This window comes from Orbicella faveolata, unplaced genomic scaffold (genome assembly GCF_042242905.1).
Source record: "Orbicella faveolata isolate gen_17 unplaced genomic scaffold, um_ofav_v1 contig_47, whole genome shotgun sequence".
In the NCBI taxonomy this organism is placed as follows: Eukaryota; Metazoa; Cnidaria; class Anthozoa; order Scleractinia; family Merulinidae; genus Orbicella; species Orbicella faveolata.
In genome coordinates this window covers 22,982,706-23,004,846 of record NW_028301577.1, presented here as the reverse complement: position 1 = coordinate 23,004,846, position 22,141 = coordinate 22,982,706, and the positions used below count along the sequence as shown (strand labels likewise).

Below are 22,141 nucleotides of genomic sequence, written 5' to 3'. Positions count from 1 at the left end.
CTGGTGTTTTGGAAAACTGGTCGTTGAGGAGGTGGTCGCGATCGGAGGTTCAACTGTATGGACTATTTTATTACGGCTTTGTAAATATTATTAACTGAATGACAACCACATAGATGTGACAGATATCAATAGTAGTGACCCATGACTGCAAGTTCTATCGGATCACTTTAATTTACATGCAATTATCACTATGTTGAACATAGGTACACAATTACAAGGTTGTGGTTGTATGACAGTTGACAAACAAATAATCAGATTACATTCACCTACTAATTTACATGTGACAAATTTTGCAAATTCAACCCATTCAATCAAATTCAAGATTACGGATAAACCTTAAAAAGAGAAATTTGAAGACTAATCATAACAAACTACATTTATTATCAAAACTGCGTTTAGCTTTCAGTCTTGCCAGAATAAAATTAAAAGAGCCCAAATATAATCATGTACCAATTAATTAATAAAGTGTCAAGTGCCGCAAACTTTTCTTAGGTAATACAGTGAAGAAAAACAATACTTTCAGTAATTTGTATTGAACAGGAATCCAACAAAACAGCAGCTATCTTGTATTTCTGCCTGCATCACAGACAGTCAAGACTGCCACACTATATCAAGGATTTAGTGACAGATCCTGCTGCATCGCAGGTGACTACACGTACTTCATATGAAATAACATTAAAAAGAAAATAACACTGTCTAATAGTAACTTATTATTCAGTAATGACAAACAAGATTCCAGCACAATAATATTTATTCAGTAATAACTTAAAAAAATGAAAAATAGGTGAAGACACTGAACATAGTACTTGTCAATGACCCTTATGGAATCATGCAGTTGATGAGTAAACAAACATCAAATTTGTTCCTGAAACCAATGCATCTCCAATCTAATTTCTAAAATAAATGATTGAATGAATTTCAACTGAAACTTTTCATGCAACTACTGCCCAGCCAAGAAATTTTCTATCCACCTCCCCTCCCATTCCCATTCAATTACATTGCATATTGGTAATTACTAATTAATTACGTAGAAGTATATATGATGCATTTACACACTGTACATATACACTCTAATGATGTGAAGTTATATGAAATAATTCATATACACTCTAGTTCAGTGACAATGAGGCGATGGTGACAAGCCACCTTTTTGCTACAGAAACTAGTGAGAGTTTTCGCTGCCTAATTGTACAAGTCATGATCTACAGTAGCTGGCTAGCTTTACAGGTACAGACTTCAAAATAGTAACATTACTACATAATTAAATTGGAGACAATTACCACACTACTCTCATGTTACTTGTTTCTGCTCAACCTAGCTGAGGGTAATATAAATTTGAAACTCTACCCTACTTTCTTTATGCAAACATTCTCTGGATAGCTTCTATAAGCTCTTAATACCAAAATCAAATTATAAGTAAAAATAATAGTTAACTATTAATAATAATACAATCATAGTTTTAGCAACACTATTTGACTGCGCAGAAATTCAAAAATTTCTACTACAGTGCAAAATACTTCACAACATGCAGGCCATTGTTCCAACATAATGGTTGCAGCATTATTTTAAATCTCACAATGGCCTCATCTTGTGGATCCCTGAATTTACCCAATGAAAATGGGAGCACAGTTTTGCTTAAAACTGTTTAAAGGACTGTTTCAGTTCAATCTTATCAGAAGAAATATATTTTTAAATCCAGATTTATCCTTCCAGTGTTAATGAAGTGTTGCAATGCTAGAACATCCCGAAACATCAACGATGGCTTGCACAGGCAGATTACAAGTAGATTAATCACGTTGAAACCGCAGTCTTGTGATAAAAATCACAAGGACAAACCAGCCACCTATTAAAGGTAACCCAATGTACAAGTTTTCTTTGAATTCATAATTATTATTTACATATTGAGAACAACTTCATTATTTCCACAACTGGTGACTGAGAGTTTGGCCTGAACCAGGTACAGCCCCCATGGGGAAATTTCCAAACCCCATATTCCCAGGCACAGGTCCCGTGGTGACATACTGAGGATGTTGCTGCTGTGGAAATGACATGGGCTGCTGCGGCATCCAGCCATTTGCTACTGGTGTCTGAACTGGTCCAAACAAGCTTGTGTTGGCATTGTGCATGTTCACTTGTGGAGGCATTTGCTGTTGTTTGAGCCGCATCTGCTGCATTTGCTGCTGAATCTGGGCAACCTGAACATTAGCAATAGGGAGTTTAAGCAAAACACAACGGGAGTAAGATTGAGATCAGGAATGAGAATAGGAACAGGAACGTCACTAAACAAGAGTTTTGTTGACCAGTCCAGTGGCTGTGCACGTGTGTTATGATTCTTGTACATTATTTCTTTGCCGTTTTTACTAAAACAAGGACCTGAAATGACCAAATTCTGTGTAGTCTAGAGAATATGAACCACAACAGTTTTTTTCTTTAATTTTGCTTTTCAATTTTTAATGCTAAGTTACATAATTATCATATTCAGTTTTGGGATAGCTCTGATAGTAATGGACACCAGAATGAGTCAACATTTTTGCACGCTTTGTAGGGTGAATATAAATTCACTTCTTTATCAATTTTGTCCTTGGTTTTGCAGTTGTGGTTGCTTAAACTAAGATAAGATAAGATAACATAAGATAGGGTAAGATAAGATAACTTTATTTATACATGGTTTTTCCATCAGTCAATTAAGTTACTGGACTATCTACCTATCTACCTAACTTCAGTAATGACAACTGATTAAGTATACTGCAAGAATGCCAAGATAGGAAAATCCTCGCCACATATAAGCACTAGGTAGCAGCTTTCATTTGAATGATCACAGACAGAAACCCCTTCTGTCACTCAACATTTCAAAGAATGTTCAACACAACTGTATACTTGCCTGTTGCTGTTGTTGTTGTTGTTGCTGCATGAACACCGGTTGACGGGGAGCCCCCATTCCCATAGGCATTCCCTGGGGAGGAACTCCAGCCATCCTGTTGAACATAGCAGGATGTTGGTTGGGGCCAGCCTGTTGCGGCTGCTGTTGCTGATGCTGTTGTGGGGAAATGTACATCCCACCTGGAACGCCATACATCTGAGGCTGACTGCCATGAGTTTTTGGTGCATACAATGCCATTATGCTGTCTGCAGGCAAAATAAATGAAAATATTGAAAATATGAATGTTACTGCAATTGAACTTTTCTTTATGGCTCTGAAACTTTTGACACCTCTTTAATTGTAACTCATCTGACAGTTCATTTGCCCCAAAGAGACTTCCATTATTCAGACACCTCCACAATAAATCATGGACATTCAGCTCGGACTCACTGGTGTTCGGTTAAACTGTACACATGTACAATTATCAGGCTCTACAAAACACTTCCAGTTTTCACTGGCTCCAAAATGGATAATCATGGAGTACAGAAACTTTAGATGAAACGCTTCCCCTCTTCTGCCTTAATAAAATGAGAAGGATTGTGGGTTACCCAACAACACAACACAGTGGCCCTGGCAACTGCTAGTAACCAAACTGCTTGATTCAGAGTGCAAAACACTGACCAAAATGTTGCCGAAGTTCCTTGCAATGTACTTTTTCTCATAAATGGCTCTGGTTTTATACACTTCCTTGTTGCTACTCTCTCTTTCCTTCCTGGTCAATAATGTCAGTCCACATCTATTTATTCACACCACAATACACTGTACAAGAAAGCTGTGGGCATTTCTGCCAATTAGCATTTAGTTTTCTGTGATCAGAGACAAATTGATACTGGAGACATTAATCCTACCTTTAGTGGATTTGTTTGTTAATGAGTCATCCTTGAGAAGGGATTCCTCATTTGATTCTAGAGGCACTTGGTTGTTGAGCTGCTGCCAGTCAAAGTTGAACAACATTTTGAGCACTAAAGACACTTTGAGGAAATGCTTTAAAAATAGTTATTTTGTTCAGACCCTTCAGATATCACACACATGTAGTCTTAAGCATATCAAAACCAAAAGGTGACAATGAAAGTGGTTGTGAAAGTAAAACAACATTCACAGCTTTTGCATCTAACTATTCTAACCTTGCACAAATGCATCATAACTCCCACTTGTGGACAAAAAAAAAGATGATTTAGAAATACATGTAAATGGCATTGGCATAGCATCAAACAGCATCTGAATTACCTGCTGTGGTTCACTAAAGCCAGTGTCAATAATTACGTTCTGTTGGAATGCCCCAAAATCAATCAGCTAAAATAAACATAAATCATGACACGAAAAACATGAATTGAGAACAATGAAATAAATGCATGAACAAATAAGGAGTGCTAGAGACACAGGTGATTAATGCCAACAAAAAAAGAAATGAATCAAAGAAAGGAACTATGCAATCCACAATTACTCTTTATAACTACTGCTCAAGACATCAGTGTCACATACAGTTCACACTCTTTTTTTTATATAGTATATTATTTAATATTTTGGTATTAGCTTGTGGCAAAAATGTTTGGCAGAGATGAATGACAGGCTAAAGGCCAACATCAGATAGGCCTCGGTTTGAATTTCATTTTGCCTGGTATTTTTTTGTCATCTATTTCACAGACTTTGATAAAATGCTGCCCACAGAATACATCTGGAACAAAATTGCTGCACATTACATGTACATGTAGATTCTACTAAAGAGAGAAAATATTCAGAATGTACTAGTACTACCCTACTACTAGCACTACCCTCACACATAAACTGATAATAAATGTAATCACATATTATATCCAGCCGATAGACAATTTTGAGACATTACCTCATTTTCTAAACCAGTTTTAGCAGGTTGAGAGGCAGGGGGCTGCGCCAGAGAGTTCAATAGTCCAGCAGTTGCTGATGTTGTTGGCACTGGTGCAGACACTGGGGCAGGTGCTGGAGTGTCTAAAGACAACAGATCAACCAGAGCAGCTGGTTTAGCTGGTTTAGCTGGCTCAGGTGCCTTGACTGGGGGAGGGTGGGAATGGGGGCGTGGTTGAGCAGTTGGGAGGAAGATCTGTAAAAAAGAGAAAATGCTGTCAGATGTCAGTTTAACAAACAGATTCCATGTCACCATACATCAATCCAGTAATAGATCACTGATGATATCAAGACGTGGAAAGAATGAGTGTACCACTGATGTTCTTACCACATTCTGATGACTTCTGTGATCTATTAATGAACAGACATACCACAATATGGAATCTATATATTTTTTGTATCATAAAGAAACAAAAACAATGTTAATGACACCAGCTATATGTCTGTCCCTCGATAGATTAACCAATCAGGATGCAAGAAAAATTTGACTTATATTTTGTATGACAATTATGTGGTATACTTCACTCCTCTGTGAAAGTTAACTAACAAGGTAAATGCCTTCAGAGCCTAAGTCCCACATTAATTTGTCAAAACTACTAATAAAGTTCTGAAAGTAACAACCTTGCAAAATGAATTTTTCTTAAGTTCTCCAATGGTACTGTCATACGTTTAAATCCTGAGACTTACTTTCTTTTCAGCCTCAGTTCTAAGAGGGGTAATGGTGATGTCTTCTTCCTTCTTCTCTCGCTTTTTCTTCGGCTGTTGAAACAGAGAAAAATTATGACAGATTTAAAACATACTCTTGAGATATTTAATTTTTCCAAATCATTTTAATTTTTGTAAAAAAGAAATGATTTGGAAAACTGCTAGTCCACGTCTTGAATTTCAGTCTGAGCATCACTTGGAATAATCTGAACAGACACTACAACTGGATTTAAAATGAGTATGACATCTGCTGTCTATCTGGGAGCTTCCTCACATAAAACTTGAGGCAAACATTTAATAAATGACCACTGAAATAAAATGACTTAACTTACTTCTGTCAGGTCTAAGGCACCATGTACATGTAGAAATTAGAAAATCTGTCATCTTAAGGTTTATAATAAGGCAATGCAGGGATTCCAGTCAACGCCAAGTAACTGGGAAACATCTTTGGCAGTTTACCACTCCTCTTATGGTGAAGATGGCTGAAATTGCTTTTTAAACAGAATTGAATCTCTCAAAGATCTGGTTCTAGTGCTCCCTGGCTGACTGTTTATTTCAAGGAGTCATCAAAATCGGCCTCAAGATTCGAATGCACTGGACATTCGCGGGAAAAGTTTCCAGTCAATAGATTTTTTTAAAATTTTTACTGCAGTAAGATAATGAGTTACTTGTGTTAGAAATGCAAAAAAATTGTGGGTCACTGACTTCGTTTCAGGGATAAAGCTTGTGGAAAACTACCCTGATTTTGAAAAATTAGCACACGTAATTCAGCATGGTCTACAGGGGTTTATAGCTAAAAATATCGAAGGTGAGTCAATAGAGGCACACGATCTTAGTCATATTTTGTAGAAGTGGGTCTGTCGCATAAATAATTCCAAATGTCACCAATGTTTTCCAAAACTTAACCCTTCAAGAGGCATTTGAAACTGTCGCACAGATAAACAAAGAGCTAAAAAGAACAGAATTTGATGGTGCATTTTGCAAAAAAATCAAACTTCTAGTCAATAGATTTTCTTCATTTTTTCACTAAACATGGAAAATTGGTAGAGAAAATGATCCATAACAAAAAAAAAAAAAAAAAATAGGGGGCACTGAACGTCCAAGATCATTAAATCCAGGCAAAGCTATAGCAATGGCCATCTGCCCTATCATTGTTCATTTTATCACTTCTCTCTCTCCGCACAGAAACAATTAGCGTGAACATCCTTAAGGCATGTGATCACCCTTTTAAATGGATTGAAAGTATTTAAATCAAAGTTCCTTACCTTGTCAATAGACTTTGTTTCCTTTGTGGCAGCAGTGCTTGTTGGTTTGCTTGGAGGTAATCCATCTTTCTTTAAATACTGTTTACGCTCATATTTGCCTCTGATAAATGCCTCCATGGCTCTGTTGGTAAAAAAAACAACACAAAAAGAAACAAAAACAGCGAGAGAAGCAAAAGGACAGTCATGCCAATCTACTCAAAAATGGATGGATGTTTGTTTGTTTTTTTGTTCCACAAAGCGGCATAAAATGAAAATAGGAGAAATTTGCAATAAATCTTTTTTCAAGAAACCTCAAAAAGATAAGAACTGATCTGTTGTAAGTCAAAAGACAACACTGGATTTACTATGAAAAAGCAACCTAACATTTTAGAGGGATTTTCAAATTGAACAAAATTATCTCAGTTTGTTACAGTGTCAGAAATGTTACCCAGGGTAACCAAACTCCCTCCATAAAATATCCCTTCCCTTGAATGGTCTGCTTTCTACCTGTCGATCATTAAATCAAATTTAATTCTCACTATATAAAATTGTATAGAACCATTGTGTATCCATACCAAGAGGCTGTAACTATAGACTAGGCAATTAATGTTTTTGGATTCTTCAACTACATGTATCTACAACACAGCACTTAAACAGCCATAACTTTGAGAAACGATAGTGAAACGTTATCAGACGATATTGCCCGTCAGGTCGAATAATTTACCAACACTGAACGCCAACTAAATGGAATGTACATCTAACGCCTTCTGAGCCACGCATAATCACGTAAACGACTAAGACAACCAGAAATACCGTAAGAACAATATTAAAACATCTCCTGAAATTAAAAAAAACTGCAAAACGACCAGTCCTTTGTAATCACAGCTTGGTGCGTTACGGGAACTGCACTTGGAACATATTTTACGGTTGATGGCTGTGTTCATGTAATTTGTTCACATGTTCAATCAACAGAACTGGTGCACCATTTAGGATTGAAGAACGAATGACTATTTACAAGCTATATAGTGTAAAACTGATTAAATTAAACCTTAGAGAATTAGCCAAACAAGTGAGAAACAATGTGTGACAAACAAGGCACTAAATAGGCTACGCTAACGTGAAAGCACAGAGCTGTATTTGAGTTAACCGGTGTATTTGAATGGTACGAGTCGGTTTGAGGGCGACGGAAATCACTCGGAAGATAACATTCCCAAAACTCCGCAGCTCGCTTATTTCCCCATTGCTGGATACTCTGCATACCAAAGAAAGCAAAACCAGAGTGAGAAGAAAATCAAGACCGGGTTAATCAAAAAAACATACGTTACAACTTACTTCCATCTGCTCGGGAGTCCATGAATCAAGGTTCACGGATTTCACTCTTGAAATATGGACACCCAAGTTTCGATGTATCCCGGCACAGCGGATGCAAAGAAAAACACCCAGATTCCAGGAGGCCCATCGCGGCCCTGTAGTAGGAGAAGCAAGAAAAATCAGCCACCAGGAAGAAGGATTTTTCAGGAAAAAGAGCAAAATCTGTAACGGAAGACGAACGAAGACCATGAATTCCATGTTACCTTTAGCTCCACAATCCGCACAGTATCTATTCTCTTCCTCCTTTAGTAATTCCGATAAAATAGCCTGATTTGAGTTCTGTTTCTGCCCTTTGTCTTTCTGTGCTCTAGAAGACATAATCAAAGGCAATGGACGCCGTAAAACGCCACAATCTTCCGAGCGCCCACACAAACAAGATGGCCAACAAAGATGCCTTGCGTAAACCGGCCTTGAGCCCGCGAACATGCCGGCGTGGTCCTTACGTAATAATATTTTTGACGTCATCGTCGCTAGTTTCTATTTTCGTGCATCATCGACAACATCCGTTATCCCCTCTCTCAGGATCTCTCAGATGCGGAAGTCGAGAAAACAAGTTGTCCGTGCGTGAAAAAATTGCTTCGGGGTGCGAGAGCTCTCCCGAGGAGAGTGAGTGGGGTGGTGTGTTTGCGTTTTTCTTTAAATCCTCCATGCCTTATTTTAGATTAATGAATGACACAGTCGAACCTCCACTACAACCACCTCTCCACAACGGCCACCTTTTTCGGTCCCATGCGGGCAGTCCATATATTCACTCATATTTTTAACTCTCTACAACCGCAACGGCCACTAAAACTCGTCCCAACTGTCAAATACCTCTCGATAACGAACAGTTCATCAACAACGGCTGACGAAAGGTGTATACAAACTCCTCATCGTTTGTTGTAAAAGATCACCGAACTTGATCCGTACCGCGCGCGCAGTTAGTCTCCGTTTCTGTTTAGTTTCTGTTTTATTGATACATTTTGATTTACATATGCTAAAATAAGCATTTCTTAACAAAAAGTGCTCCACCCCCCCCCCAAAAATAACCAGGTGTCATATTACACCCCCCCTACCTCCCATAACGGTCACCTCTTCCAACGGCCACTTTCCTCTGTCCCCGAGGTGGCCGTTGTGGAGAGGTTCGACTGTAAAAGTATTTCCAATGAAACAATAGTAGGGACCTTACGCATATACGACGGCGACGGCGTAAAAATTAAGTGTGTTTATATTTTACTTTGGAATTTCGCATTTACTTAGCTCTATTCAGTGTGTCTGTCAGCATTACATGTAACACTTGCCCTGCTGAAATTGCTACGAATGCGTTCAGTTCCAAATAGAAATACGAAAAGTTAGCCGCTTGTCATTTCACGTTGTTTCGCAGAGGACGGCAAAATGTACCAAGAATTATAACGCACGTGCACAGCCATTGTTCTGCTCATTAAACCTTTTGTTTGGCGACGTTCTCGTTGCCATTGCCGTCGTGTTTTGCGTAAGGTCCCTGATATCCAACAGAGACCAGAATAATATTTACTCTCTTTCAGGGTAACACACCCCGAAAAAGCAACGCACACACATATTTTTATCATGCCTAATTAGTTCCGTATGCGAAGGAGCCTGACCGTGATTGGCTACAAGAGTGAGCACGTGGGAGCTACAATAGTCTCTTGTCTAGGACCAATTTACGAGCAAAGCCTATCAAAAGACGGTACTTCTTAGTTTTAGCAGATAGTTAGATCGAAAAAATCTTTTTGTCGCGGTGGGAAGGGAGGGGTCATTGGAGATGGAGAGAAGTGATACGAAGAAAATGAAGAGTCCCTTACTTTATGTTTGTTATCATCCATGGGTACAAAATAGTCAAAATACAAATAAAGACAAAAATCATCGGGGTTCACTTTCATACGTAGATTTCACTTTCACATTTATATTTCATACAAAGAGATATAAACTTGTGAAAATCTAAAAAATGAAATTGAACGTGAACTTACGACCTTCGGATTTTTCATCACAAAGATGATTTAAACACTGTCATTTATAGCTAGTTTTCATAAAAATATCTTATTATAACACACTGCACCTTTTCCCAGGACTACCAAAAATGGACAAATCTATTTATACATGTGTCTACGGTTTTGTGACTGAAATAAGAGGGTGCAACAATTTTTTCTACTTATCTTTGGTTACTGCTAGTAGTGTAACTTCAAAGGAAGTACATGTCCATTTGCGTTTATTAGGCTAAATACATCCTTGGTTGAAGAAACGTCGAGCCTCGCAATCTCACCAATAAGAAAGAGGTATTTATTTCGGCCAATCAGATGTAACACAAAAATCAAATGAGCTGTGACCACGTGACTTTTCCTGCGCTTGCCCACCGGATGCAAGTTTCTGCGATTGGCTTAAAGTTAAAGCTTCGGTTAAAGCGCTTAACAGTTCGACAAAGCGCTCGACGCAATCGCGTTTGGAATATTTCACAGGCTTCTCCAACTATGTTTTGACGTATACGAGTACTGAAGATTCCTGTTAGTGCTTGAAAAATCAGTATCTTGCAGTTCCATCGCGAGCTATTCAGTTACAAGTCGTTAAAATATGTACACAATTTTTTATATGAAATTACAATGATGTTGATGAAGCCATCAGAGCTTTTTCCCTTGCTGTTGTTTAGTGTTCAGTAAAGACTGCTCTTGTCGTTGTTTTTCAGATTTGAAGGCGATTTTATTGGCTTTCTTTTCCATTCGTCTCACCTGCAACAAAAAACAAAAAAAAAAACAGATAAATTCACCCTTGTAGAGTTTTCAGTGTTTTGTAGCCTGCGTGAACAAACGTCACGCTTCAGCTTCCCGAGAAAGGGAGAAAGGGAAACTTTTGGGAGTGCGTGACGTGAGGAGTGTATGACCAAGTAAGCCCTCCAAAGAAGACTAGGGAATGCTATGCTTCGACTAAACTCACCTTTCTGTCGTTTTTGATCTCCTGTTTCCTGTGTTTCTTCTCTTCTTTTGTTTCGTCTCTGTTCCTGGTCGTGTTGCGAGATACATGCGTTTGAGTTTCCTCTGCATGCATATCTTCACTGGCTTTGGCAGTCTTGCTGGAATCTCCTTGGGAGAATACACCCAGTGGAATTCCAGCCTTGGATAACTTGATTGGTTTTACCTTAAAAAGAAAAAAAAGACGGATACTCTAAACGGTGCTGTAAAAGTTTCTCTCAGGTCGAAGGGCCATGTGCTAATTTTTAAGTAGTCAGGCATTAGTGACAAGAGCCAATAAATAGACCATATTCGTTTTCTCGGTATTAGACAGAAACTAGCTTACAACTGAGGCTAATGCGCGAAGTCATTTCAAATGCAAATTTCATTAATCTCTCTTTAATTATATTTCTCGCACGAACCTCCATTGCAAGCTAGTTTCAGTCCAATACGGAGAATACGAATAACCACGACTCGCTGCAGCATGGCAAATACAAATGACAAACAAGGAGCAAACGAGTACCACACGAATCCATACGAGCAACGTACGAACTTATACGAATATGTACGAGTAACAAACGAATTCTTACGAATAAAATACGAACACTTATGAAAAACATACCAATACATTATTTTGCCGAGAAATGATGATGAAAGGTTATTTCACTTTGCTTATAATATATTTTTCGTAATATCTAACCTTGACCTTGGAAAGAAATTTTGCCCAACCCAACAAATCTTTCAAACTAAGACTTACCTTTGGAGTATCCTTGATCAGTGTAGGATGATTATAAAGGTTTGAATAAGTACCTGATGAATACAATTATTGGACAGGTATTATTACCACTACACTAACTACACTTTCAGATGTTATATATACTGAAAGCAAAATATTACAATTTTTGCCAACATATAGATCTATAAATAGCGATAAAATTTCTAGTTTCAAATTTGCTTCCAATTAGTATTTTCCTATTGACCTATATTTATCCACCTATCAAGAGCATAGAAATAAATGTAAACGAAAAGAAACTACACTATTTTATAAAAGTACTTTTATCAAGATTTCATATTATTTTGTCCCAGTTGGTGTTTGGCCCATTTACTGCTCCCTATGTTCGACACAGGAAACACCCTCCTGATCTATATACCATGTTATTTTTCTTCTCAGAGCATGTGTTACCAGCACAACACAAACTACATTGCAGAGCAGAAAAGAAAAAGTCACACTCAGAAGTAACAAAAGAACCTTAAAACAAGGAACTCTGTCACAAGAGCTGTGGCTTATTTACTGTCCCACAAGTGTAACGCAAAACCAGTGGAGAAATATCAGTGGCCTGCTGACTACTTGTGGATTCGTGGAGTAGTTAATGATTTACATGTATTAGTGGAGCAGACCATTATTTTTTTGAGGGGTTTGGGCAATTTCCAAAAATATTCCTGCTACAGCAAAAACGGCTGAAAAAGGAATCATACAAGGGAGCGATGGGGAAAAAATCGAGTAGTGCTTTCTACTATCCAGGTCCTATTTGTGATGTCAAAAATACCAATACATTCTTGCACAAGTTATTTCCCACCAAAAAACTCATGCACAAACTAAAGGTGAGGAGAAAAAAAATTCAAGCCCAAGAAATTGCGCAACACCCCTCCTCCTCCTCAAAAATTAATTGTGTGTCCCTTAGTGTTGGAGCTCGTGTAATTACTCTCTTATCAGGTTTCCATAATAAGCCCAATTCTCTGATGGGCCAAGGTCACCCACTGTTGCCTTAAAATACACCGCAGGAAGACAACAGCTTCACATTGAAATCCTGTTCCATCAAAACTCCATGGTGTTGTATTAAAAAGCCACCAAAAATTCCATAAAATTTCAACCTTTTGCTATTTGTAAACTGTTTCTCACCAAAAAAGAATTCTTCCTTACATACATGTTATTTTTAATTTTACAACAAGTCATAACTTTGTAAAAGAACTGAACTTTTTTTAATTACCCTTCTGATACTCCTTCCATCAAAACACTCACTTAAAATTGATTCACAGTCCCATTTTTCCTTAGGTTCTTCTGTGATTTTGATCAATTCATCTGGTGAGTTGTCACTGTCATCATCATTATCACACTTCATGCCAGCTTCACTCTCTTTCATCTTGGGCAAGCTAAGATACACGTTTAAAAATTCCATAAATAATCACAACATTGGCAAGGTGCACTGACTTCAAGTTAAATTTCACATGTAACAAAAGTGACAACTGATAAACTAGCATTAGTGGTTTTTTGTAATGTAGATTTGTTGGGGCGGCGAGGCCTCTTGGTTAGTGTTCTGGACTTTAGATCGAGCAGCTAAGATTCGAGTCCTGGCCAGAGTCAATGTGTTGTGCTCTTGGGCAAGACAAATCACTCTCTGAGTTCCTCTCTGTAAAAATAGGTACAGACAAATTTAATGCTGGATACAACACTACAATGGACTAGCTTCCATTCCTTGGTGGGAGTGGAAACACTCCCAATCACTTGTACTAATAAAACTGGAGGTACATGTAGAAATCAGATCAAACTAATCCAAAGCTTACTCTTGATTTTGTTGGCTTTCAATAAATTCGTCAGCTAATGCATTAAGTCGCTCACTGTCTGGGCCAACAGTCCCCTCTAATTCTTCATGGTCAAGTGCTCCAATTTCATCTTCATCGTACTCTTCCATTACCTAAGGATTCAAATTTACAGAAGGAGGTTGAGTGCAGTCCTAACTCCTAAGCACAGTGGTCACAAAAAAATGCATCACTACTTTTAATTATCATGTTAATACAACAATAGCACATACCTTCTCAAATCTATCATCAATAAGTTTCAGACCTAAACAAGGAAAAAAAAGTAATATTGTCATGGTGGAAGAAAACATCTGAGTTAAAATGGCAAATTCCAGGGATTTCATTAATGATCAAGAACCAGGCAACTGACCAACTAAAAGAACGATTTTGCCTGCCTGGTTTGACTATCGAGAGGAAAGTTTTTTTTTTATAAAAGACTACTAACTCTAAAATTAACAGGACATTAAACCAACTGGAACAAAGAAAATCTTTGATCTCAGGGGGATTTTCTTGTCCCAGTCAATCAACAATTCTTGTTCCCTTTCCAGGTGCAATAGCTGCAGGGGATTTCACTATTGTTACACAGCACCTTCACATATGTACAGCATAACACTCATGCTGGCTTTATATCGGTGTCATTTGCTTTCAGTCTTGCAAGTCTAATAAGCATAACATGATCACCTTATCTATTCACTGCAAAGCTGCAAAAAGTTTTATTTCTTGAAGCATAAAAATTATTTGCTTCTTGCCATTCCAACCTTCATTCCTTCTCAGGACAGATGATGTCATGGAATAGTTTGTAAATCTTGACTTTGTTTCTTCTTCCTCAAAGAATGACATTCCATCATCAGACTCTTCCGCTTCATCTGAAGGGAACAGATCATCATCCTCATCATCATCATCACTCCTGATTAAGGCGTCATCGCTGTAAATAATAAAATGATACGTGAATGATTATCAAGGTTTATTCAGCAGGTAGACCTGTACTACAAAAAATAATTTCCTTTTTTAATTTAATCCAAAAGCTCAAGCAGCCATGTTCACACCACTTGGAAAAATATTTATGCTTCAAAAAGGTAAGAAAAGTGCTATTTCAGCCACATGGAGCTGAAAAGTAGGCAAATGCATAGAAAGCTCAGTCTTTTCTACACTGCAGAAATGACAACAGTGTTACATCTGGTGAAGGGTTTACAACAAATAATATATTAAATAAGCAATGTTTTTACCTTTCATATTCTGAGCCTTCTTTGTTTGCCTGTAAGATTGTTAAAGATCAACAAAAACAGTTTAATAACAAGTAAATATTTTGAAAGAAATATAACTAAATTTATATCTTTCAAAAATATCCTTGTATTGCATAAAGAAACCAAAAGTGTGCATCCAGTTTCTGTAGCAGGAAGCGATTAAGAGTATTTGTTTAGCTACTCCCCTTCCCAACACAATGACCCTGGTCAGGGCTTGAACACAGACTGCTTCATCCAGTCAAGTCCAGCACACTAACCATGAGACCAGCATGCCTCCCAAGGCTTAACTGGTATATGTACTATAATCCTTGCAAAATAGAAGGGATGGTGAATGGTAAATTGCGAGTTTTCACAAGAAGGCAAGGCTAGGTTTTTCTTTTTAAGCCCGAGACATTTTCACTTCTTCAATTGTGAGACCAATACTACACAAAGATTAAATTTTAATTGCAAGCTCAAGACATTCAGATTCTAAGATGTTCAGACATCTGTCATATTTAAAAAAAACAAACAAACAAACCAACTGGTACTTTGAGACTTTCTAGCCTTGCTAAAAATCGAGACTGTGAGACAGCTTTGTGAAAAAATAGAGACTACAAGATGCACATAGCCACTTAAAAACAAGACTGTGAAAGCTGTGAATATCGTCAAACATTTTGCGGGACTCATGGTTCTTGAAAGACCGTTTGCCATTCCTAATAGATAATGTCTCCAGAGAGAGATTTATCCAGTACCTTTAAAATAAAGTCATCATCTAGAATGTTATCAGGATCATCCAGATCAAGTGCATCATCCAAAGCTGCGACAATATCTGGATCCAAGTCTGGACGAGGTCCTATAATTTCAAATCAACCATGATGTCACATAAAACAACACAATGCAAAGCACTGAGTACAAAATCAAATTTAAGGAAAATGTTTGAAATATTTACATCACACATAATGAGTAGTAGCAGAGAACAGTGTAAAGTATTTTGTCACCTGATGTTGGAGCAGCAAGGTTAAGCAAGCCTTCATCTTGTTCATATGTCGATGCAAATGCCTCACTTGGTAACTTTACACTACCAAACTACAAATTGAACCCAAAATTAAACAAATGTAGAACAAAGGAATCATGTTTCTAAGACCACCTCTGGCTGTAACATTGAGGTGGTTCTCTAGAGAAAATCAAGTATTCCAAATGTATAAGATCAATGGGCATAACTGGGTGGCAGAGGTTTTAGTGGCATACTTTCAATGATAGGTCAACGAAATATCTTTCAGCTTAGAGAAGAGGTGTCAACAATCTAGTTCGGAATTTTCATGTTCATTGATTTCTTCTGATTTGACATCTAAGATATCCTGTGGTGGTGTGCACTTGGCAATAAGTATAATGATTATTACAATCATGTAAATATACACTGTCAGTGGATTTCAAGTTTTGCAAATCAGATGAAGCTAGCAAGAAATAACAAATCTCTAGAGGAGATAGTAGTAAATTGCTGAACCAGGTGTAAGGTAGCAATATAGCCCTGGTAGCCAAACAGTTCATTGACAAATAGATTTGTGCAAAATCAAATCTAATAAGAAGAAAATTATCTCAATAAGCAGAAAAAATGGGCATATGTCCAAACAAACTGGGAGTGCTTATTATCAGGAGAGGTTTTTTTATCATCACTTGTACAGCGAAGAGACTAGACCTACATAAGGTCTACATAATCTTATTATTTCTAATATTACCTCCAAATGATCTGAAGGCAATGGCTTTTTGGCCTCTATGACAGTAACATTTTCTGGTAAGGGTTCCAGTGACATGTTTGTGCGAGGCTTGACATGTTGTAAGTAGTCATAGTCATCGTCAAAGAAAATGCCATGTTGTTCCTCCTCTTCCTTCTTTCTTCGTTTGTCACTGGCACTAGAATCAGAATTTCCTGACATTCTTATTTATATTCATGAATCAGTTTAACCCTCTTTAAATTCAGTAAAACTGGTGTTGAAAATCAATAACAAGTTATTCAAGGCTCATCACTTCAGTAGACCACTTTTTGTGTGCGTGTTTTTGAGACTGCATAACATGATCTTTGTTCAAGCACATTTACTCACCAAACACAAAGTAATCGATTAGATTATGTTTGATTGAGTTCCATGGCCAAACTCAGTCAGAACTTAGTCAAACACAATCTAATGGATCGGGTTGGATTGGGTTCAATTTGTTTGATTGACTTCGATTGGTTTAGAATTCGAAGTCACACAAAGTTTGGTGTTCAATTTGGTTCAACTGCTAAACTCAATCGAACTTAGTTGAACTCAGTCCGAAAATTGAGTTTGATTGGCTTCAATTGAATTCAATTTCCAAACAGTCGATTGACTATGCCAGGTTACAAAGGATGTTGTTTCACAGTAAGTAGGTTTTGCACATTTCACCGCCAACATGACGAGAGGGAGAAGGAATTATACTTGAAAAAAGAAAAAAAAATACACTTACACAGACTCAGTTTCATTTGCACCCTAAAAGTGAGAAAAACAAACAGAAGCAATAAACTGCTGAGAAGGATCAAAATAATACAAGAAATCGTTTTCTAAAATTACGGCCCACGGAATTATCAAGGCCAAAACTTATTGGCCCTAAGCGGCGGTATCTCACGTTCGTTTTCGTAGCTTTCACATCAAAATGACGCAAGTAGAACATTTGCTGCGTAGACTATACCTGACTGCCGGCATCTACCGGTAACAAGACATGTTTCGAACTCTCTTCATCAGCTTGTAAAGGGTCCTTCTGACTCCGATGAACTAGCTGAAAGCTGTGAGCACTCTTCTTGTCAATAAACTGCTTCTTTTTCTTTCCCTGTAAAATTCATATCGGCATTTCATTATTTATCGTGACATTTATCACCTAAAAAATTATCTTTCAAACAGGAAAGGCGAAAACAACTTTAAAAAGCCGCTTACCATTTCTAAGCGTTCCCTCACGTGTTCTCCATCATGACCGCCATGTTTGTTCTTGTGCAAGAAATTGCGCCTGCAGTATCCTCACGTCAAACATAACGTCGATACTTCATATATGATAACTATTCGATTCCGTATTGTTGGTCGGGTTATCAAAGTCCTCAAAGGTACAGAAGAGAAATCGACCCAGCGCTTGAGAAAGCTGCAATGAATTCATGCGAAGAAGCTTTGTAAGTCAAGAAAGGTGACTAGAGGAAGGGTGAAGCCGTGCAAGACTTATCATAGATATTTGTGTCGACTTAAAAAGCTAAGAAGGTCACAATAGCCTAACAGGTGGTTTTATCAACTCTACACAGACACAGTGCTGATTTGATTTTCAGTCATTATAATCTCTACTATTATTGAATGTTGTGATTTCTTGCATTTGATTTCTTTGCTTGTTGTCTGATTGATTGATTTGCTTGAATGATTTCACCAACATTTTTGTATGGCAGTTGTTTATTTTTAGTATTTTTTCAGTAAGCTTATTTTATCGCAATTGTGATTAATATTTTTCAAAGATTTTCGTATTTTTTGATTAGTATTTGAAAATTAGCATTTCAACTTAGTACACGACCCCATAGGAGACAGCTTTAATTTCTTATCATGTATAAATAAAATGTATTCTATTGCATTGAATGTTTTGTTTGCCTTTGTTTTAATATTTGCTTTATGGGTAAAAGCAGATTATATTGCACTCTGAACTGGCAGGGAATGCAAAAATAATATTCCTCTACACGTAGCCTGCGAACGCAGACGCATTTCCGGCTGCCGCTTGTCTCCGCCGAAAAATAGCGTTTGCGAACCCGAGCTAGGAAAGGATTTCTGTGAGGTAATGACTTTTAGTTTCTCTTTGGCCACTCAGATTCCATGATAGAATGAAACTCGAGTGCTCCTACCAGCGAATACCTCGCGCAGTAGTTCTGGGGCCACTTGAGCTAAACTGTAATTGGCTTGGAATTTCTACGTCACAGAAATCATTTCCTGGCTCCGATTCGCAGACCTTATTTTTCGACGGAGACAAGCGACAGCCGGAAATACGTCTGTGTTCGCAGGCTACTCTAAACCACCCTATCGAACTGTTCGGTAATCGACCTTAATCAAAGCTATAACAAAATTCTCGAACGTGATTGGCTATCAGCAGCCCGATTTGAGCATTAATTGGACAGTGTACGCGTCATGCTTGTAATTGGACAGTACGCGCCATTTTGCGCGCGATGTTGCGGTGCACTTTGTTGAATAAACTGCTGGGTTTTTCGGCATTCATAACGACGTTTTAACTGAAATCGTTCAGCGCTCAATCGATGGTTTGTTCGTTTCTCGAATTTTGTCATAGTTTAGATTAATTGGTAACAGGACATCGTGTCGTCCAATTCAGTCTGTAATCATACTCGTAATTAACAAATCAGACTCCCGCTTCGCGGTCGTCCGATTTTGTTAATCACTCGTATGATTACAGACCGAATTGGACTCCACTCAGTCCTATTACCATTATTAATCGTATCTATAACAAATTTCGGAATTAAAAATGTCTTTTCGAAAGTCCGTTTGAGCAAAAACGTCTGTAGCGTTTTTCATAAGTTTTGAAAACTGTAGAAAACATTGCGAAGGAAGCCCATTAAAGCGCGCGTAATTGACGTGAAAATCACGTCACGTCATTGCTTAGTGAAGTGAACATTATTCAATCTACATCACTATCTTCCAAGTCATCTTCTGAGTCATTCTTTGAGTCACTCAGGAGTTGCACAGCTGCAGTATGCGGGTTGCAACATGATTTGTCCACCATGCACGAGCATGCTTCAGTGCAGGAGAGGCCTGTACTTGAACAGGAGCAGTTACCTCGACAGTACGATTTTGCGCACCTGCAGGTAGTTAGCTCCACAAGGCTCCTCGGTGCAGGCTCCTTCGTCATGTACACAGGTCTCAAGCATCCGTCTTCTAGTTCCCACCCGTGCTCTTCGGGACTGTCCAAATCCTGCATTCCAACGAGCGAGCTTCTCCAGCTGTATACCAAGTGGCATGATCGATTCAGGTGCAGCTTTAAGCAGTCTGACGTTGGTGGCAGCATTTCTTTATTGGTCTTTCGCTGGCATAACATCAATTATCGTAACTCATCTGTGGTGTTGGTGCTCCTTCTTGTAACAGGATATAGGTCACAAATGAAAGTTTCGATACTAGTTGCCGTCATCTCATCCAAGTCTTGCTGCCGACCAAAAAAACCAAGAGTCTTCTGGTGCGCAATGCTTTGTTTAAGGACCTTCCAAGCATTCTTTCCGATTCGGGCTATGCTGCTCGTTGAGTCACACCCAGTGAGGGCATGGAATGCCGGCAGAGACTGACAGATTCTGTCTTCTAGGCTTCGTTGGATAGTGTGCACTGGGATATAACGCTGACGGTCTCTGACACCTGTACGGAACCATAATTCTTCACAACCGATGTTGGTAAAGTGGGCTATACAGAGAATGAGGACGTCTGTATCAGGTGACTGTACCACTATTGTTGCGGCAGGCGACTGCTGCACAGCAAAGGCAGCATGCACGATCATCCATGTATCCGCCTCCTCGTGATTCGACTTAAGATCCTCAACAGCGTCAATGGGACATGACCGAGTGATGCTGACTGCCTTTTCACCATCTAAAAATCCTCCTCCAATGATCAGTCGCTTTCCCTGTGGCAACCTTTCTTGCCCAAGCTTGCAAAATGATAACGTCAAGAAGTCACATAGGTTGATTTTGTTTTGGGGTTCTGGATGTACTTTGTCCGTTGCTTGGGTACTGGCGAAGAAGAGCAGGTTAACTGCACTCAGTCAAGAGCAGCGGACGCTCCTCTTCTTGAACGCTCCCCAGCTTTGATTAAAGTTGGTCAATACTGATCGAACACGAGGTGGACAGCCACGGAATTGTGGCGCTGTAATGATGCTGAAGTACTTGGAGGATAGCTCGGCAATTGTACTTGCTCCGCTAGACTTGTGCATCTGGATGATCTGGACCATACCGTCGAAGATATACACTACGTATTGTAGCTCAACTGGAAGTCTTGGTGGAGTAGTGATTCCGTCCTCCACAATAGATGTCATGACACTCTTCGTAGTCTTCCTTAGGCTACCATCTTGATGGAATAGTGAGTATGGAACTGGCGATAACTCATAGGATAGGACTTCTCTAAGATTAATCTGCCGTGCGTTGGCTGCGATAGGGAGCCTCCCGAATAACTCCCTGTCAGCTTTCATCGTGATCAGCTTTTCATTGGCTGCTTTCAGGCGAACTTTCCGGGATGTTGTCTCAAAAGTCGTCACTTTAAGACTAGCAACAGGATCCCACTGAGAAGCTGATTGCATTGCTGTTGACTCGTTTCTCGATAAACGTTGATATTTGCTCTCTTCTTTTCATGGTGGAAGCAACCAAAGCATCGGCCGCGTCACTAGGCAAGAGTACACCAGTAGCGAAGTTAAGAAGATCTGTCGTATCCGAGGAGAAGGGATCTGCCATCAAACCACTCGTGAAACATGTCAGGAGCCGCTGGGTGTCGTGCTCGACTCGTTTCACTCTCTTCGTTGCCGCTTCCTTGTAGGTGGTGTGATCACTGGTTTGTAGGTCATACATCTGCTTCAGAGCTGCGGTGATGCTTGCACGCTCGTGGACTGTCAGGAACCATCTGCTTAGGGCTGCCGGGCTCTGAGATATGCCAATGATGCCTCCCTTTGACTTAGAGTCAGCATTTATAGATTGTTTTAAGGCCATACCTGTCCATACTTGCGCAAAAGGTTGACTTGAGCGGCTAACAGCATGCCCACCGGACATAAATTCCTGGTGAACGCGTGGGTGTGCTGCCTCTAGGTTATTCATATTTGCTAGATAGATTGGCAGCCATCTCGAGTAGTTGGAGCGATCCATGGCAAAGAAGTGATGTAGCATGGCTCCCACTGCGGTGAGATGTAGGCTCTAATCAGCCGGTCTTTCCGCCTTGATAAACTGCAGAAGAATGTTCACCATGGGCAAGTACTCCTCCCTGAACGCGAACATCTGCGATGTAGCTCGACTTGACGACGTGAACTCTTCTAACAAGGCAAAGACCTCAAAGAGATCATCTTCAAGCTGATGGACAGTCTTACCCACATCTTTCTTCTTCTCAAAGACAGCGACACACGCTTTAATCCTGTTCACGAGATGTTCTTCGTCCATACTTGCTCTGGTACCAGAGAAGAAATGCACGCCTCTTCAATACGTCTGAGACGAATAATTTGACTAAGACGAATAATATGTATTAGATGAATAATGCGTCAAAGACGAAAAATACGTCT

General features: G+C 38.9%; 2 protein-coding genes and 1 pseudogene across 5 annotated transcripts; all 3 read right to left on the bottom strand.

Moving 5' to 3' along the window:
* Window positions 1-733: 733 nt before the first annotated feature.
* On the bottom strand, window positions 734-8,586 carry LOC110060964 (stromal membrane-associated protein 1-like). Of its 4 annotated transcripts, none has more exons than XM_020767774.2 (10): window positions 8,325-8,586; window positions 8,083-8,216; window positions 7,917-8,002; window positions 6,772-6,892; window positions 5,489-5,560; window positions 4,764-4,997; window positions 4,148-4,213; window positions 3,769-3,850; window positions 2,882-3,126; window positions 734-2,195 (listed from the first exon to the last, which is right to left on the bottom strand). In XM_020767774.2, exons 1-10 carry the CDS (start codon window positions 8,584-8,586, stop codon window positions 1,917-1,919), a joined length of 1,581 nt encoding a protein of 526 aa, XP_020623433.2. In that variant the 3' UTR covers window positions 734-1,916. The 4 variants fall into 4 exon arrangements, with proteins under 4 accessions (XP_020623433.2, XP_020623434.2, XP_020623435.2 ...); XM_020767775.2 differs by having other exon boundaries at window positions 3,769-3,847; window positions 8,325-8,529; XM_020767776.2 differs by lacking the exon at window positions 4,148-4,213 and having other exon boundaries at window positions 8,325-8,529.
* A 1,404-nt stretch (window positions 8,587-9,990) lies between these two features.
* Window positions 9,991-17,906, bottom strand: LOC110061025 (protein LTV1 homolog). The gene is made up of 14 exons (XM_089280266.1): window positions 17,806-17,906; window positions 17,564-17,701; window positions 17,342-17,364; window positions 16,597-16,771; window positions 15,859-15,946; window positions 15,613-15,713; window positions 14,864-14,892; window positions 14,396-14,562; window positions 13,871-13,902; window positions 13,623-13,753; window positions 13,081-13,211; window positions 11,818-11,870; window positions 11,047-11,247; window positions 9,991-10,841 (listed from the first exon to the last, which is right to left on the bottom strand). Exons 1-14 carry the CDS (start codon window positions 17,806-17,808, stop codon window positions 10,734-10,736), a joined length of 1,380 nt encoding a protein of 459 aa, XP_089136392.1. The 5' UTR covers window positions 17,809-17,906; the 3' UTR covers window positions 9,991-10,733.
* A 1,873-nt stretch (window positions 17,907-19,779) lies between these two features.
* Window positions 19,780-20,386, bottom strand: LOC149097671 (uncharacterized; annotated as a pseudogene).
* Between the last annotated feature and the right edge of the window lie 1,755 nt (window positions 20,387-22,141).